This window comes from Humulus lupulus, chromosome 4 (genome assembly GCF_963169125.1).
Source record: "Humulus lupulus chromosome 4, drHumLupu1.1, whole genome shotgun sequence".
NCBI classification, from domain to species: Eukaryota; Viridiplantae; Streptophyta; class Magnoliopsida; order Rosales; family Cannabaceae; genus Humulus; species Humulus lupulus.
Genome location: NC_084796.1, coordinates 5,207,340 through 5,226,375, shown reverse-complemented (window position 1 = coordinate 5,226,375; position 19,036 = coordinate 5,207,340). Strand labels below are relative to the sequence as shown.

The 19,036-nt window shown below is 31.9% G+C and overlaps 2 protein-coding genes across 2 annotated transcripts; both read left to right on the top strand.

Annotated features, from left to right (window-relative positions):
• Positions 1–3,391: 3,391 nt before the first annotated feature.
• On the top strand, positions 3,392–7,070 carry LOC133829775 (F-box/WD-40 repeat-containing protein At3g52030). Its single transcript, XM_062259570.1, has 9 exons — positions 3,392–3,661; positions 3,762–3,947; positions 4,227–4,281; positions 5,002–5,100; positions 5,295–5,398; positions 5,631–5,720; positions 6,027–6,166; positions 6,268–6,352; positions 6,437–7,070. The coding sequence occupies exons 1-9, from the start codon at positions 3,498–3,500 to the stop codon at positions 6,789–6,791; spliced, it is 1,278 nt and encodes a 425-aa protein (XP_062115554.1). The 5' UTR covers positions 3,392–3,497; the 3' UTR covers positions 6,792–7,070.
• Positions 7,071–10,235: 3,165 nt separating this feature from the next.
• Positions 10,236–11,251, top strand: LOC133829774 (N-terminal acetyltransferase A complex catalytic subunit NAA10). Its single transcript, XM_062259569.1, has one exon. The coding sequence runs from the start codon at positions 10,369–10,371 to the stop codon at positions 11,002–11,004; it is 636 nt and encodes a 211-aa protein (XP_062115553.1). The 5' UTR covers positions 10,236–10,368; the 3' UTR covers positions 11,005–11,251.
• The last annotated feature ends 7,785 nt before the right edge of the window (positions 11,252–19,036 follow it).

Below are 19,036 nucleotides of genomic sequence, written 5' to 3'. Positions count from 1 at the left end.
TGTAATATTTTGAGCATGCAAATACGTTTTTTTTAATCATTTAAATATAATCTAACAATAATATAATAATAATAATTGAATAATTGTTGACTCCAATTTTAATCTACTAATAAATTAAATGAACAAGGTAGAATATTGCACGAACTTAAAAAATATAATAAATGCAGAAGTAAATGAGAAAAATTAGTGATTTGACTTTAAGAACGATTTACGATCACTAGTCAATTTTACTGCTATTAACTTCACAACTTCAAAGTCAAATTAACTTGAATTAAGTACTATATTTGGGGGGCTAGAAAATGCTAAGCCCCCTCTCTCTCTCCATATTTATAGTGGAAGTAGGTAGATTACTCATTATCAATTTTATTTATAGTGGAAGTAGGTAGATTACTCATTATCAATTTTGGCTTAATTATGTAATCTTCACGAATGTTCTGAAATTTTTACCAACAAAATGAAACAAATATACAATAACACTACCTATGTGGTTTAATAATCATGATATGCGACCAACTCCTTTCTCTAGGTAGCAACAAAACTTCCACGTGCAACTACATTCTTGTGACAATCAGTGTTATTTTGGTCCCAATCACTATAATTCTTTTTTTTTTCCACGTCATTATGCCAAAAATAGGTGTCACAATAATAGTACCTTATTTTGGTTAAATGATGTGGCAAAAATACGGTGACTAAGATGCATGGAATGAGTTGGTCGCTAGATAAAAAGATTGGTCGCCAAGTTTTTAAACGCCATACAAGCCTAAGCTTGGTTGCCATATTTATTTATGTTTAAATAGAGGGCATGCATTAGTATCTTTACTACAAATAGTTGGTACACTGTCAGGTTAATTAATTCTTGGATTTCTCAGGAAATAGCTAGAAATGGGTTTTTAGTTATCAAACCTCACTCACATTCCCACTATAAATAAGTAGGGGTGAACATTTGACCCACAAAACCCGCAAACTCACCCGACCCGCAACCTAAAAACTCGTTTTTTGGGAAAACCCGTCGGATTCGGGTTAAATCCAACTTAAACCCGATAGGAGTCGGGTCGAGTTCGGGTTTGAAATTTGTTGAACTCAAGTTCAGACCCGAAATCCGAAAAAATTTAAAAACTAAATTTTTTTAAAACTTTTTTTTACACTATTTTTTATTTTTCAAATTTAGAAAGAACCCTAAGAGTAAGACCCCCGAGATCGACCCTCCCCTTTCTCTCTCTCTCGGCCTGCCTGCCCCTCGAGATCGCCGCCGCACTTCCGCAGCTGAAGCCCACTGACCGACCACCACCACACCCAAGCCCTCCCTCGCTCAAGCCCTCCTCCCCCGACCCCTCTCAAGTCTCGACTCAGACTCTACAGTCAGTCAGCGAGCCAGTCGGCTCCGCCCCAACCTCCGCCCTTCAACGAGCCAATCAGCTCCGCCCCAACCTCGCCGACAGCCACGAGTCCCCGACCCCTCTCAGCTCTCAGCCACTAATCCCCATCCCCGACCCTAACGACCCCTCGGTTAGTGACTGACGATAGTAAGTGAGTTTTTTTTTTGTTTTCCTTTTCTCTGTTTATTAATATATAATTATATATTATATAATATATAAATTTATATATATTATACTATATATTATACTATAGTTAAATTTAATCAGTTATGAACTTATTATAATTAAATGGTATTTTTGCAAAATTGGGCTTTTCGGCCCAAAACCCAATAGGCCCAGCCCAATCCGAAATCCAACCCGAACAAACCTGAAACCCGACAAAAATCTGAAATTTTCGAATTGGTTTCGGTACTATTTTTCTTCACTCGAAAATCCGACCTGAGTGCACCCCTATAAATAGGAGAATGAAGATCATAAATATGAATAGGTTAAAGACACTGTTGTAGCTAGTAGCATTTACCCCTTGTATGAAAATGCTCAACAACCTTATGAAACTCATATGATTTAAGTTCTTTTAATCTTGTGTTTAGAGTCTAAAAACAACGATAATATTGATTTAGTGGACGTAGGACATTTCTTCGTCCAACCACTATAAACACTCTTTCTCTCTTATTTATTACTGCATTGAATAGCATCTTAAGTTTATGCATGTTTTTATTTAATTAAATTAGTAGCTAACCAAAAGATTAGTGCATATTTTTGTGTTTTCATTGAAAGTGCAAACTTTGAGAGAATATTCATTGTTAGTTGTTAGTACCTTACACGATGCCGCCAAAAAGGACTAGCACAAAGGATAATAACAACAACCCTCGACCCACTGTTGCTCCCTCCAATTGATATAAATGTGGGTGGCGACCAAGACCTACAAGATGAGGCATTGGATGTACAAGAGGTCGTAGTCGCCCTTTGCGAAGAAGTGGTGTATAAAAAAGAGAGGCACTTGCGCAACAGATTGTCTGATACTTTTTTAGCACAATAAATTATTCTGAATTTTTTTTAAAATTTGTAGAAAATTCTATGTGGTAGTTATTGTAATCATGACATAACTAATCATATGCTATTTTTCTGTTAATAGCAGTTAAGTTTGTTTCTTTGATTAAAAGAATTCAGCTGTGCTGAGCTGGCCAAGATTTTAGAAGTAATATATATATGTAGCTCAAGTCTCGGTTTGGAAGTGGAAGAAAACAGAAAAGAGAGGTCTGATGTCAGGTTTAAGAGGTTTTACCAACAAGAATTGCTTAAGGAGATTTCAACTCAGATGATTCCTAGGAGAGTTGAGTGAATCTTTGTATGAGTATGTGAGGACATCTTTGTACTGAGAGGAATTGCTTCTTGAGTGAAAAATTAGAGTGTTCGAGAGAGATTAGCTTGGTGTTCTACTGTTTTTCTTGTACAGTAAAGACGGGTGTAATCTGACCATCTTGGAGCTTTTGTAATCTTGGAGAAACAATTGAGAAAGATCAATAAAACCCTTGAGGAAAGCTGGATGTAGGCTAACTATAGTAGTTAGCCAAACCAGGGTAAATTCTTTGGTGTTCTTCTTCCTTTTATTACTCTTATTAGTTTAAACATTTCTTTGCACTTAATATTTCTGTTGCATTACATGTTCTGTTTTTCGGCTTAAGTTTATGGTTGTATAAACTTTGAAATACATTTGTTTACTTTGATCTTCATTATAAACTCTGTTATTCTTCTCATATTCTAAATAACTACAATGTACAACATTATCTAAAAAAATTGAGATTATAACTATTTACATGCAAAAAATAATTAGGAATGCACCAATGTGCTTATTTTGGGTGAAGAACTATAGAATTTGCCTTGGTTAATTACTCTCCACGGAAAATGAAAAAGTATGGTGTTAATCTTCTTAATGGTAAACGACTTAAAATAAGGTGTCGTTTATTTAAAAAGTTAGTAAAAGGAAAAACTACATCTACTCTTAAGCCAAAATGTTTTGTTGACAATACAAAACGACATCGAACTCTCCAACCAAACCGGAAGCCATACTTCTTCTCCTCCACAATATTTATTTCGGCTTCGAGTGCCTCGCCGGCGGTAATGGAGTCCTCTTCGGCAGGCAACAAGAAGATGCATCTGCACACGCATGGGAGCTCAAGAGCTCGCACAACAGGTGCCCGCCTCGACCACAACGTCCTCTGCATCATCTTCTCCTTCCTTGACCTGTTCGACCTCGCCCACTGCTCCGTAGTCTGCAAATCTTGGTACCCTTTTCCCTTTATCTCTCATACCCTTTTGTTTATATGAGAAACCCGAGTGAAAGAGTATCAAAATTTTGCTTCTTGTTATTTTTTTTTGGTGAAGGCATGTGGTTATCAATAGGTCTAAGCTGCTTCAAGTTTTTTACTTAAAGCAGCAACAATTGGATGGGTCTACGAGTTTGGAGAAACCTTTGAATGTGTATTTGGAGGAGCTGGCTATGGAGCGCCATAGATTGGCCTTGGCTAGAGGATCGGTTGTTGTTAATCAGTGGAGAGGCCATTCTGTTGGGTAATGTTTAATCTTTTATATTGTTTTGTTTATGTGAGTTTTAAGCAAAATATGGGCTTTTATGCTTCAAGTTTGAGACTTTGTTTTTGGTTACTTTGGTAAATGTTAATATTGAATCATTGATAGACTTTCATGCCTCGTATTTTTAGTACTTACTAATGACAAAGTTTAAAGAATGTGCATAAAGATCAATATGGATGTTTTGAGTGTATATGTTGAACTTGAAATGTAACCAGGGCAAAGAGAAGATATCATGTTTTCTAACCTTTATTTCTTTAGGGTGAATCGATGTCGAATGAAGAGGGGATTGCTTATTACTGGTGGAGGTGATAAGGTATATTCCACATCACATACGTGTGCTACAAGATAAAAATCCAATTTCTGAAAAGTTGCTTGACATATGCGCAAGAGTAGCTCAAACTAACAGGCATGTGGTTTGCTCCCACATGAGGTTTAAATTTGTTTTGGGTGCTTACATAGCAATTGTTATAGTTTTCTAGTTTGTAAATATTGTAAGGCTAGAAGGGAGAGCCTAGTTTTCAAAGGTTTTTTTACTTATGATCTCACCTTGTCAATCAAGTACTTCTAGTCAGAACATGAAAATGAGGGACTATATGCTGATTTAGACATATGTTCTTGCGTAATAGAATGTGATTATGTTGATTTCTATTCATCATAGATAAGTTTCCTTTGCAGATGTTCTGTTTAGATCAGGAGCCGATTTTCAGTCTTTTCAACAGACCTTATGTTCAAATCATTGGCATTGGCTGTGCAAGAAGTTCACAAGTAGAATAAAGAACATATAGTTATCAGAATAAATGGGTCTTCATTATTTTTTTTCCATGATTTCATAATGCTATGTCACATTAGTCATTAGCCCTCATAATACTTTCTTATGAGAAACTGATGTTTCTAAACATGAAAAGATTTTTTTTTTTTGCAATTTTCCTTCTTTCCCTCAAATATACACCTCTTATATATACATTGATTTACTTATAAAACATTTCGCATCATAATTATTATTGTTACCAATTTTCTATGGTTCTTATGCTAGGTTATGCGTCTGTGGTCGTTAGAAAACTATAAATGTTTGGAAGAATATTCAACACCAGACTCAACCTCTCTAGTTGACTTTGATTTTGACGAATCTAAGGTAACTTGAATAAATTAAAGTCTTATTTATTTTTATCCTTTTTTGTATTCTGTATATAGTGACTGGTGTAAACAGCCATGACAAATCAGCAAATCATTACGAGTGTTATTTGAAGCTTTCTTGTACTTCTTACTAGTGAAGGCTGCATAGTATTATCGTATAATAGTTCATGACATTTTCTTTACATTTCTTAGATTGTTGGATTACTTGGCACTCGAATATGTATATGGAGGCGAGATGGGGCAAGAAGTGTATTTCCTCCCCGTGATGGTACCTTTTCCAAGGGTTTATGCATGCGGTACAGTGGTTCATCCTCTCATTTTCACATACTTGGCCATTTGATTAAGATGCAGTAAAAAATTATGAAATTTTAGTGAAGAGTGAGTTAGAAATATAATTCATGATCACTGGTTTATGTTAAGTCCGCATATGTGCATCACTTGGAACTGACCAGCTTTGCCTTGTATAATATTATTCCTTCTGACCCTTTTCTCATTCATGTCTAAATATGTATTCTTCTCTATTTACAGGTACTTGGATCCAGAGGCTGTGGTTGGGTGTGAAGATGGAACAGCTCGTGTATTTGATATGTACAGTCGGAAATGCTCTCGGATACTTAGGTAAATACATTAAAAAAAATTAGTTTGGATTACTATGTATTCTTTCCTTTTTCAGACTTGTGTCTCATATCAAATTCTTTAGTAGTTAATTATAGCTTGTTCTTGAGGATGACCTGCTATCCTGCTAGATCAGTTTATAAACTCACATTTGTTCTTGAACATTTTTAAACAAATAGTTATTTTAGTTTGCCACTCTGTGATAAAAAAAAAAATACACCATTCTGATGACCCATCTTGGCGCTGAGATTGTTGAATGTCTTATTCCTTTTCTTAATTTTTATGTTTGTTTCTTTTTTCTGATTTCAGGATGCATTCTGGGCCAGTGACATGCTTATGCATGAGTGACGATCAACTGATACTCAGCGGTTCCTCTCTAGGCAGCGTCAGCATCTCAAGTCTTTCATCCGATCAGCAGGTTTCGAAGCTAAGAACAAGAGATTCCACAGGTTAGATAGACAACTCACCTAGTTAGAAAAAATTAGGAATGCTTTTCGTGATACTCAAAACTTTTTCCAGGTTACAAAACTTAACAAACTTTTCAAAGCAGACATAAGGGCTCTGTGTTTCAACCCATGCTCTCACCTAGTATTTGCTGGATCAACTTCTGGAAATATGTCTTGTTGGGACGTTAGGTAATAGCACAGGCCTTTCTGCAATTTTTCGTAACAATTCTATCTTGAAATCTATGAACTATTTTTCTCTGTTACATCCTGCAGGACAATGAGAATTTTATGGGAAAAACGAGCTAGCCCCAACGTCTTATATTCCTTGCAACACCTACGAAATGACTCGTCAACATTAGTTGTGGGAGGAATAGACGGCATACTGCGTGTTCTGAACCAAAACACAGGTGAAATTGTTTCCAGAATTGCTTTGGCAGGCAACATTTCGAGCTCTCGAGACAAGGATGGAGTCGTTGCAAGAACAAGAGGAGCGCGGCTTGCAGAAGATGTTCACATTGACAGCATTCCTAAAATCATTAGACCTCCCATCTTTTGCTTGGCTGTTGGGATGAAGAAGGTTGTCACCACACATAATACCAAGTTCATCAGATTGTGGAAATTTAGCTAACTTATATATACCACAATGTAGAGATAGTTCAATGTATTTTTTAGATATTCTTTTCACTTTTCATTGCCTTTCTATGTTCATAAACATTTTTGGATGACATATTTGTGTCCCAAAATATATGTGATCTACTCAAAAACCCGTACCTTAATGCTCCATCAAGAAAGAAAGAAAAGGGGTTCACAAATAGTGGACTAGAATGAAAAATATGAATGAACAAATAGTCCATAGTTCAAACCCTTATTTATTATTGTTATTTTGTATATATCTTCCACTTTTGTACTTTTCTTCTTCTTTTTCCATGATTTTGGCTATTGTTTACCAATAATTTTGGTACAGAATTTTTTGAGGAATTGTTTTGTACTGGTGGAACTATTAACTATAGAATCTCATTTTTGCAAAAAAGTTCATACAAAAGCAAACTTTTAACATCTGCTAAGTTTTTTTCTGCAAGGTTTTATTTATTTTCATAGAAATTGGTGAAAATGATTTATTTTTTTTAAGTGATTTTACACTCTGATTTACTTTTAATAATTTTTTGCAAAATGATATCTGTCTAAAATTTGACCAGTTGTCTAAAGGCCTGATTGGTTCACGATTTGAAAATTGTATTTTTGAGAAGTGTGATTCTGAAATAAAAATTTGAATTCATTGTCTGGAAACATATTTCTAAAAATGTGATTAGTTGTAGCTATTTTTTAGTTTTAAAAATCCGAATATATGATTGGTAGATAATCTAAAAACATAAAACTCAATTTACAATTTGTGGACTTAGAAAAATATCTTACTTTGTTAGCTATTTTTATTTGATAATATTTAACTTTTAGTATAGAATTGAAATGATAAATTTGTATATATTTATTAATAGTAATATTTTTTTGTAATATTTATTTTATAAAATATTTTATTATTAGCTTAATTTTATTTTAAAAATATATTATAAATTAGAATCAAGTTATATCCCCTTGTATAATTTTACAATGGAATATTTTAACAAATATATATAGGTGGATAGGAATTTTAAATTGAAGAAAATACCCTTTTTTATAAAAAAAAAAATAGAGAGTAAATAGTCTAAAACTAAAATTGTAGAAAGAAAAAAAAAAGAATTATCTGCAAAACAAAAGTATTGTACCTATCATATAAAGAGATTGTAAGAAAAAAGTGGTCGGAAAAAAAAAAGTAATATCAAACTGAAAACGTGAAAACATCATTTTCTAAAACCTTTGATAAATTAGAATTTGTTTTTAAAATGAGTTTTCAAAAATGATAAACCAAACAAGATTTCTTTGTAGGTCCCACAATTTTTAAATTTTAAAAACATAAAATGTGATTTGAATTCAGTATCAATCACACTCTAAATTTTTCAATCAGCTGTCTAAAATTTTTTAATTTTTCGACCAACTGTCTAAATTTTCAACTAGCTGTTTAAATTATGAGAGGTCATTTTGCAAAGAATTATTAAAATTATGCTAGAGTGCAAAATGACTTTAAAAAATAGGTCATTTTGCCAAAAGACCCTTTATTTATACGAGTTTTGATATTTTTTTTTTTCTGTTTTCTTTATATTTCTTATATTTTTAATGTGTATAATATTTTGTTGGTATGTTCAATACTAAATATTAAATACAGACCTAATATAAATTTATCTTAGGCCGTAAAAATGATAAAACAAAAAATAAAAAGCAAGTTACTTTTGCAAAAATCTCTACAAACAACATTTACAAAATGTCATTTTTCTACAACACACTTTAAATCAAGAGGAAACTACATTTTATATAGGTTTTTAAGTCAAGTTTGCAAAAATATGGCTTTTTATTTAAAAAAAAAAGTTATTCGATAGCTTTTTATAAGAATTTTCACTTTTATGGGTTTAGTTTCTCATATTTTTTTATAAAAGTTGTTTTATGTCATAGTTTTACTCTTAATTAAGTTTCTCATATTTAGTTAGTTAGCAATTATATTTCCTATACTTTATTTTTTTCTTTAATAAATTATCTCATATAAATTAAGAAACGTATAATACCCATATTTTTGCACAATAATAGCGAAAAAGCCATATTTATAAAAAAATATCCTTAAATCAAGTGAAAATTACATGTTATATGATATTTTTAATAGATTGTGCAAAAATATGGCTTTTTTTTTTAATTTCACTTTTATGGGTTTAGTTTCCCATATTTTTGTATAAAAGTTTGATTATGCCATAGTTTTACTCATAATCAAGTTTTATTAATTTGGAATGGTATATTTGTAATTTGATTATTTTTTTTAGCTTATTTGATTTTTTTATATAACTATTTTTATATTAAATTTTTCCATGGTTGTTTTGCAATTTTTTTATTAATTTTTTTTGTAATATGAATTGTGTTTTTTTTTTTTTTTATTTATTATAAACATTTTTTTTTTCAAAACCTGGGTAAGGTAACTAGTTACTTAATTGATTTTTCTGTAAAAAAAATCCTACAGCTAGGTTAAATAACATTTATCCAGAGGGGTAACCAGTTACTTGTTTGATTTTTCATAGTTATGTAAAAAATAGTCTTAGAGGTTAAATAACATGTATCAAGAGGGGTAACCAGTTACAGTGAGACTAGTAACTTACTGTCATAAGAGGTGTAACCAGTTATCATAAGAGGGGTGACGACGTCACTCATATTAGAAATGAAAAGAAACATCACATTTGAAGGGGAAAAAAAAGGAAGAGTGAGTATGATTTAGTAACCTAGGTAACCAGTTACCATAAAGATCCCACAAATATACGCACACATCAGAATGTGAAGGTAACCAGTTACCACAGATTTAAAGATAGAAAAAAACAAATCTGACCACGAACCAACCTTCTCCCTCGCCTCTGACCACCATCAGAAACCCCCATCCCCTGTGCGCAAAACCCAGTCGCAAACCCAGCCATCCCCGTCGTGAGGTGCGCGCCTAAGGTGGTGAGGATGGCTGGGTTTCACGAAGGTGCTGCTGGAGTGTTCTTGGCAGGTGGTGAGGGTTTGGCAGGTGGTGAGGATGGGTGGCCGGAGATGATGGTGGAGATGGTGACGCAGGCGAGTGGAGGACATGGAGGCGACTAGGGCAAAATGAAAGAGAAGATGTGGCTTGACTGAAGGAGTTTTTGCTATATTAATTACCATAGTACCCCTCCTTTTTCTGATTTTTTTTGTTTAATTTTGATTTCCAATATGTGATTAGTTTTCCTATAAACTAAATTTTTGTTAATTAATTTTTTCTATACAAATTAAGAAAAGTTTAACTCCCATATTTTTGCATAAGTCATATTTTTTTAAAATTACCTTAAATCAAACTAGTTCATCACTACATAAGCGGGCGATGTAAAACCCATTTTCAAGCCCATGAGAAAGCCCAATAGAAAGAGAAAGTCCAAGCCCATATAAAGCCCAAATATAACTTCTCTTCCTCAAACCCCAAAAAGCCTCCATTCGTCTCACTCTATTGCTTTTCTTCGTCTTCTCCACTCCTCCAACCCCTTGAGAAGGCCTAGAAACAATCAATCCGATTCCCTCAAACCCTAAACCAGAGAAACCCTAGATTCCTCAATCCAAACCCCACCATGGTGTGCATACGCAAGGCCACGATAGACGATCTTCTGGCGATGCAAGCCTGCAACTTGTTCTGCCTTCCTGAGAATTACCAGATGAAGTACTACCTCTACCACATCCTCTCATGGCCGCAACTACTCTACGTGGCCGAGGACTACAACGGCCGAATCGTCGGATACGTTCTGGCAAAGATGGAGGAGGAGAGCAACGAGTGCCACGGCCACATCACCTCGCTCGCCGTGCTCCGAACCCATCGCAAACTAGGGCTTGCCACCAAGCTCATGAGCGCAGCTCAGAACGCCATGGAACAGGTATTTGGAGCTGAGTACGTTTCTCTTCACGTTAGGAAGAGTAATAGAGCTGCTTTTAACTTGTATACCCAGACTTTGGGGTATAAGATTCATGATATTGAGGCTAAGTATTATGCTGATGGAGAAGATGCTTATGATATGAGGAAAGAGCTTAAGGGGAAGAAGATTCATCAGAATGTGCATGCTCACGGTCATAGTCATGGTCATGGCCATGGCCATCATCATCATCACCATGGACATGGTGGTGGGTGCTGCTCTGGTGGTGAGCCCAAGAGTGTGGAGGCCAGAGGCGGTACCAAGGCTGAGAAAGCTAAAGCTGACTCCAAAACTGGCTGAGAATCGAGAAATGAAATGTGGGTAGTAAAGATTTAATTCTTTTTTGGTTTACTTTTACCTTTATTTTATCTGATTGTTCTGGCTTGGTAATTTGAATAATGCATTTTTGGATTGGGAAATCTAATTATATATTATGTGTGTTTCCTAATGTAGCATTACTATATATACATTATGAGCTTGGGTAGATAGAATATGTTGTATGAGCTCTTTGGTTTAATGGAGTATTCTTGTGCTTTTTGGGCAGCAATTGATTCTTATACCATTGAGAGTCGTTTGGTTTATACAGTTCTGTATTGAATATTTACTGGCTAATGATCTGTGCTTTGTGTCTTGTTTGGTCTCGTTGAGAGTGATGAGTATCTAGAGTTTTAGTTTTTTGTTTCTCTGTCTGTTGTTACAGACATGAAAGCTAAGTACTAAAAATTAGAAGGAAAAGTGGCTAAACTATCAACTACTTAGTACTTATTTATATGACATCATTTTCAGATACCATTGCTATTGGATTGGATCATGTCTTCTTCTTTAGTGAATTACAAACCTTGCTTACGATTTGATTGAGCTCTAGATGCAAACATGGAAATGAGTTTTCTAAAAGAAATGGGAATGTAGTTTTGTGAGGTGTTGGAGTATAGCAGTGAGTGTAGGAAATACATGAGTTGATAGCTTGGTATAATACTAGATAGCTACATTTTGTAAGATTTCTTGTGGGAACTACTTACTAATTTGTTACAGTTTTTATAACTACAAATTTAGGTTATAGAATCTGACTTTGCTGAAATTGAGTGTCTTTTGCATAAAATTAGAGGTACTTGTTAGCATTCTAGTTATAGAATATTATTCTTTCCCCTATCGAAGAATCATGATGTACATCATGATTTGTGACTTGCAATAGATGTTTGGTAACTTCAGATGAAAACTTAGTTTAGCTTCTTTGCTGATCCATACAAATGACTTTTCTAGCTTTAGAGTATTCAGGGAATGTGCCATAGGCACAGCTCAGATGTGTCTGGTTTTCGAGCTTTCTTAGTAAACTTTAATTGAACCCTTTCTAATAAACTGAGCGAACGTCCTTGTTCTTATGTGGATTAGTGAAGAATTTGAACACCTAGTAGATTTACGATGTGTTGATAATAGTACTTAAGAGAGGGATGGCTCAAATGGTCAAGGTAAAAAATTGTGAATATGTTAAGGACAAGGATGATGATGATTGTGAATATGTAATTTTGAGGCTAAACAAGTAATATTTTGGTTTACCACTATTGTTGTTGTAAGCTGGTTTGATCCGTGAATTGGTGAAACCAAACTTGCCCAAACCGAATTTAAAATTTGAATTTATAGTTATGTTTTTATGTCATTAGATAATATCAATATTAAGTATTACAATTGAATCAATGAATGTCATATAAAAGTGTAGACGAAACCAAATGTTTAAGACCTCAACTTAGGGGTTACCTTGAGAGAAACATATAATAATAAGTAGGGCTATGCAAAAGTTTTTCCAAACCGCCTAACTTGAATAAAATTCAAACTGTCCTATTATTATATTTGGTGGTATGGAAATTATACCAATTTGGTCAATATATTTCAGATAAACCGGTTATTTTTTTTTTCTATTTATGCATACATATATTACATACTAGGTAAGTATAATGTGCAATGCACGTTTGCTTAGTTTTAATAAAAACCGGTTCATTATTTTTATTTAAATATATATATATAATAAAATGAATTATAGTTCTATAGGATATATAAATATTTATATCAATAATCTCTACCTATATGACATCTATATGATATCTAAACATAACGTTGATATATATATTAACATGACTGCATGATATATATATATAAAATATAATAATATTTAAAAAGAAATTAATAATAGAAATAAAATAAGAATACAAAAAGTCATATAGACAGTAGTATATATGCATCTCGGAATGTCCACTATTAAATTTGATGAATAAAAAAACTTCAATCACTTGATAAAAAATAAATCATCACACAAATTTAAATAAAATAATAATAATATGTATGTCTTTATTATTTTTAAATAAATATAATTTAATTATTTAAATTATTATAAAATATCTTAAAAATATATCTTAATTAATTAATTAATTAATTTTTCTTTAAGTTTATGTTTGTTCTAGTTTTTGAATTTGGCATTGACAACAAAAGATTATATATTATGTGTTTAATATAATATTAAATTTAAGTTTAATTAAATTTTATTTAAGTTATAAAATGTATGGTTTTATTATTTTTAAATAATTATCATTGTAAAATATCTCAAAAATATCCTATTTTAATTTGTTTAATTATTTATTTATTTAAGTTTAAGTCATGTTTACAATCTACCATTAAATATAAGAATATTCCGTTAACAGAATATTCCGTTAAAGTTAACGGTGAAAAATAAAAAATCTTTAAAACTAAGAATTTTCATTATCTATACACTTTTTATATAGAAGAGATATTATTACATATATTAAATATTGTTTTAAAAATTTTAACAATAAATTTATAATAATGTACCGTTAAATTTATATTAAATATCTACCATTAAATATAAGAATATTCCGTTAACAGAATATTCCGTTAAAGTTAACGGTGAAAAATAAAAAATCTTTAAAAGTAAGAATTTTCATTATCTACACACTTTTTATATAGAAGAGATATTATTACATATATTAAATATTGTTTTAAAAATTTTAACAATAAATTTATAATAATGTTTTAAAGTTTAAATTTAGAATAATATGTTTAAGTTTGGAATATGTATACTATATTTGTAGTTTGTTAAATCTAATTATTTGAAGATTTTAAAAAAAAACAAATTTAAGATTGGAACAACTTAAAACTTTAGACGGATTAAATTTTTTTTTTATTAATTGGACGGGTTAGAATTTGATTTTTGCAACTCGATTTTTACATTAGGTTGATTAAAATATGTTATAACCCGACTAATTTAATCGTTGAATATCCATAATAATAAGAAAACAAACCAGATCAGTGATTATATTATTATTACCGACTAATCTGATAGTTGAATATCCATAATAATAAAAAAATAAACTAGACAGGTGATTATATTATTCTTAATATGTGGCTTTTAGGAAGCTTGTGGAATTTATAATTATACCATCCTAGCTTGTGAATACTCCTTGTCAATGGCATTGAGTATAAAATTTCATAGAACTAAAAGCTAGAAAAGATAGTGGTGATCACATAGGGTTATACCAAAAGTTTAGTATACTAAAGAGTAAAATCTATCTTTAAATGCCCATTCAGCAAGAGAAAGTGAAATACCTACCATGAGAGAATTTTGCAATTTTAAAATTGGGGTTTTACATCAATTTTGCCTTTTATTTTGTTTAATAATATCAAATTACATTGTTGAGTTTTATCAAACAATACAAAAATATACTTAAATAAATTTGTGGTCTAACATTGATTTTAATAAGATAATAATACGATCCTTTTATTTTATTTACTTGATATTATTATTTTTTATTTGAAAATAATTAAAAAGGTTTATTTAAATAAAACAAAATATTTAAAAATATTTTACATTTTAAATAAAATTTTATTATGGAAATGTGTAGAGTTGTAAATGTGGGCTGCCCGGCCCGGCCCACATTTTTCGTGCTTCCGGTAAATTCGGACCGGGCTGGGCCGGGCCCATATTCAATTCGTGTCGTGCTCGTGCCGGCCCATTTTTGAAAGAGTAGGCCCAGCACGGCCCATGGGCCAGGCCCATGTCGTGCCGTGTCGGACCGGCCCACTTTCTATATTCGGGCCCACTTTTAGGCCCACTTTTTTTTCGCTAAAAAATGTGAGGATGGAGAATTGAACCCTCCACCTCTTCTTTAACCATCAATGGACTTACCACCAAACCAAATACACTTATTTGTTTAAATTATAATTTTAGATATTTTTATATACTTTTTAACAATATTTTACACAAAATTATATCAAAGATAATTATTAGAATTTTAATACCTACTAATAAATGTTAAAAATTTAACTAACAAAACTTAAAATAAATTAATATAATTATAAAAATATAAACATTGAGAAAAATAAGACATATATTATCATTTTAATTTATTAATTATTGACAAATAAAAATTTATTATGATTATTAATGTCAAAATATCGGATTTTTTATCGTGTCGAGCTTTCGGGCTAATTTGTTCGTGCTTTTGTGTCGTGCCTTCGGGCTTGTCGTGTCGTGCCGTGCCTGGCCCAAGCCCATATTTTTTCATGTCGTGTCGTGCTCGTGCCTCCCTGTAACGACCTCCTTTCTTAACATACATATATAGTGTAAAAACAAATTTTAACCTAAATACGACAATACTGAAATTCTGAATTTACAAAAACTTTATTAAACAATACATAAATAATGTTTATAACCTCAAACCACACAATACTCACAACTAAATAAAAACTTTATCTTACATACAAATCTTAATACTTTTATAAATCATTTTCGTGGCGTTACTACACCTTAACGTAGAAATGAAAATGTATCCAACTGATAAATTGAAAAGCTTTATGTAAATTACAAAGTTCATGAAATACTTTTAAAGCTTTAAGTAAATGATAAAGTTCACAAAATACTTTTAATGAAATATAATAAAACCAAGTTTCTTGTTTATTTATAAAATAGCATAGCAGAACTCCACTCCCTTCAGGTCAGTCCCATATGTACAGTCATGTTGGCTCCACGTATACTCATCAACGATTTATATTTGGGGCCTCTTACCTACAATACAAAACATTAACTGATGAGCTAAGGCTCAGTAAGCAGAATAACTACCTCATATGCATTAAAATAAACGTGCAACATGCTATGTATTCTCTTTCTTTCTTTTACTTTCCTTTCTTTTGGGCCCTAGAGGATGCTGCTGCCGGCATTACATAGGGAATCACATTCCCACCTGAACATAAACATGATAATAGGGACGTACATCTCCCTCCTTACATTTTTGGGACTTAGGTCTCCCAAGCAGCACCTCTACTTTAACGTTTTCAATAACTTGTCTGTGAACATTAAGCGTGCTTATGCATAATAAATATAACATTCTTGAAAATAACTTATGCATAAGAACATGGCAGGATAACATATAAAGCATATAAATGCACATAAGACACATAAAAGACTTGTATTGTAGATGAGGATTCTACTTACCTTGCGTCTTGATAAAACAACCGAAATTGTTAGCTTCCTGATAAAAACACAAACTATTAACTTACATAAAATCTACATTATGAAATGTTAGCTTATAATTGTTATTATCCCATTTTTCCTGTTTTATTGCTTATTTTATGTCCAGGCGTATGGTCATACTATAGTTGTCCATGACAAGGTCCTGATCTAAAAGTCGTGGTCATGGTCATACTGAAAAGTCCAGGTCATAATACTTGTCCATAATAATAGTCCAAAGTATGACCATAGCCTATATAAGTTTAGTATTATGAAGATACTTAAAAATTAGTTCATATTTCAATTTTAGCATTGTAAAATATGACGACATGGTAAAGAAATCTATATATAAATTTTGGTATTATAACGGCATAGTAAAATAATCTATATATAAATTTTGACATTATAAAAGCATAGTAAAATAATCTATATATAAATAATAGTTAAATAACTGAACTGAAAGGCTCGGGAAGAAGCTTACCCAAAAAGGTCTTCGTAGGCTAGCGTTACAAACAGAACTTCGCCTAGATTTTAGAGATTTAAAACTTTAAAAGAGTGTTAAGAAGAGTTTTAGGGAGAGTGAGAGAAATAAAGATTTTTCGTAATTCAAAAATGAATTCTGAAAGGCTCTATTTATAGGAAAACATTGGGCCACTATGCTGCATAGTAAAATAATAAAATATTAAAAATATCAAGCATAGTAAAATAATAAAATATTCAAAATATCAAACATAGTAATTTGCTTAGGTCATCACTATATCACTACTGCATCAACATGTGGGACCCATGGGGTGGACCCCGCTGTGGGACCCATGTGGACCCTACTGTGGGACCCTTGCGGACCCCACTGTGGGACCCACTATGAATAGTACCCAGTGAATAGTAAAAATGAAAATTTCCCAATCTTCTTATATTACTTAGTTTAACATTTTTGACTTACAAACTTTTCTGAAAATATTTCTCTAACACCCATAAATTAATTATTCTCACATGTTAGTTACTCCAACAACTTAGAATTGTTAAAAAAATCTCATAATAGAAAACAACTATACCCCCAACGGTCATGATCACTATTCACCAACGGTCATAAACGGCTAGTTTTTGTCCTATAAATACTTGTTCCTTCAACCATTTACTTGCACAACTTCTTCATCTCTTAACCTTCCAGATAAAATTCATCATCAAAATATGAATTTCTCTTTATTTTTCATAACTTTAGTGATTGTTTGCTTGTATCTAGCATCATTCTATGGGTATTATACTAATGAAATGCCCATGAATGTTATAGTTGCATATTCATTAGTTATTCTTCCACTTTACTTAATAGCTCTAGCATTTGGTTAGCATTGTAATGCACTCAAAAGTATGAATAAAAATATCTTCTCTTATTTTTCATAATTGTTGTAAGGAATTTGTAAAAAGAAATGGGAGTTACACTCCCGGGCTCGTGCCGGTTTCGTGCCGTGCTCAAAAGCCCGGCCCGTATTTACAGCTCTAGAAATGTGTTAAATAAATTATTTAGATAAACTCCTCAAATATTTTTAAACAATAGTTTCAAGTATATGAACGGAGGGTACTATTGTCTTATTAAAATTATTTTTAAACAAAAATTTATTCAAGTGTGTATTTTGTATTAATCGGTAAAATATAGAGATGAAATTATATATTATTAAAATTGTAGGGGTGCAATTAGGTATTTAAACAAGAGAAATTATAGTAAATGGTCAAAAATAATGATATAAAGAAGCTAATGTCCTCATTTTTAAAATTGTAGAAAAATTACCCTTTCATATTGTTGATTACCTAAGTTATCATTTTGCACCAAGCCCCAAGTGAATATTAGGGTTTACCTAAAGCTAAAGAGGATAAGGGTAGATGTGGAATTTCGCTATACTAATTTATTGTATTGGACCGTTTGTTGATTTTTTATTTTAAAACTAAGACATTTATCTAAATAATGTTTGTTTTTTGGACTATTTTGCTCGTTGCCCCTTTAAACAAACCATAGAGGAAGTATAATTTGGTATTTTGGAAATCAGATGAGTGTTAGTGCACCTAATACAAGGGGTAAAATAGTGTATATCCTATAAAGTTTATAGATTTATTTGGTTTAAATACCACCTAAATAAGTCTTTCTCTTTTTTCTTTCTTTCTTTCTTCATTTGGATGAACACTCACGCCATACTGTCAAGATTCTTGATTGAGACTTGTTACAAACAATTCTCATTGATTACCAATCACATTACTTAAAACTCCTTTTCTTTCTTTCTCAAGTGCCCTAAGAGTCAAGGTAATACCAAATCAGAATTACCAATAAGTTAAAGTGAGAATCTCACATGCTCTTTCTCATCTTATTAAGTCAAGTTAATGCCAATGGGTCCCTCCCAATGACTTAGAAAATTCTATGCAAATTTGTAGCTACAAGTCCTCAAGGAATCATTGATTTGTTTTCCATCATGGGTTCATTACAATAAAATTGATCAATTTAGAAAGATGCTAGAAAGTTCAACATGTATTTCTAAATTTTTCCCTGCTAAATCTCTATACATATTCCTATCTCTATAGTTGGAAAAGAATAAGAAAAGAGAGGGGATCTTTAAGGTTGCTCATTTGGTCCCTATAATACTAATAAGGATATGTGCACTCAAAATATATACCTAAATATTACATATAGTGACGTAACAATTTAGCCTAATTAATCACATTTATTAAAATTGAGATCCACTGTTTTAAAAATAATGGCACATCACTATGTGTAATATTTGTATACATATTTTGGGTGCAGATATCATTACTCAAATTAATAACTCAATAATGCCA

Coding starts and splice junctions, on each gene's coding strand:
- LOC133829775 (XM_062259570.1), top strand. CDS start 3,498: ATGGAGTCCTCTTCGGCAGGCAACAAGAAGATGCATCTGCACACGCAT. Junction 4,282..5,001: donor TTACTGGTGGAGGTGATAAG/GTATATTCCACA, acceptor TTCTTATGCTAG/GTTATGCGTCTGTGGTCGTT. Junction 5,399..5,630: donor TCCAAGGGTTTATGCATGCG/GTACAGTGGTTC, acceptor CTCTATTTACAG/GTACTTGGATCCAGAGGCTG.
- LOC133829774 (XM_062259569.1), top strand. CDS start 10,369: ATGGTGTGCATACGCAAGGCCACGATAGACGATCTTCTGGCGATGCAA.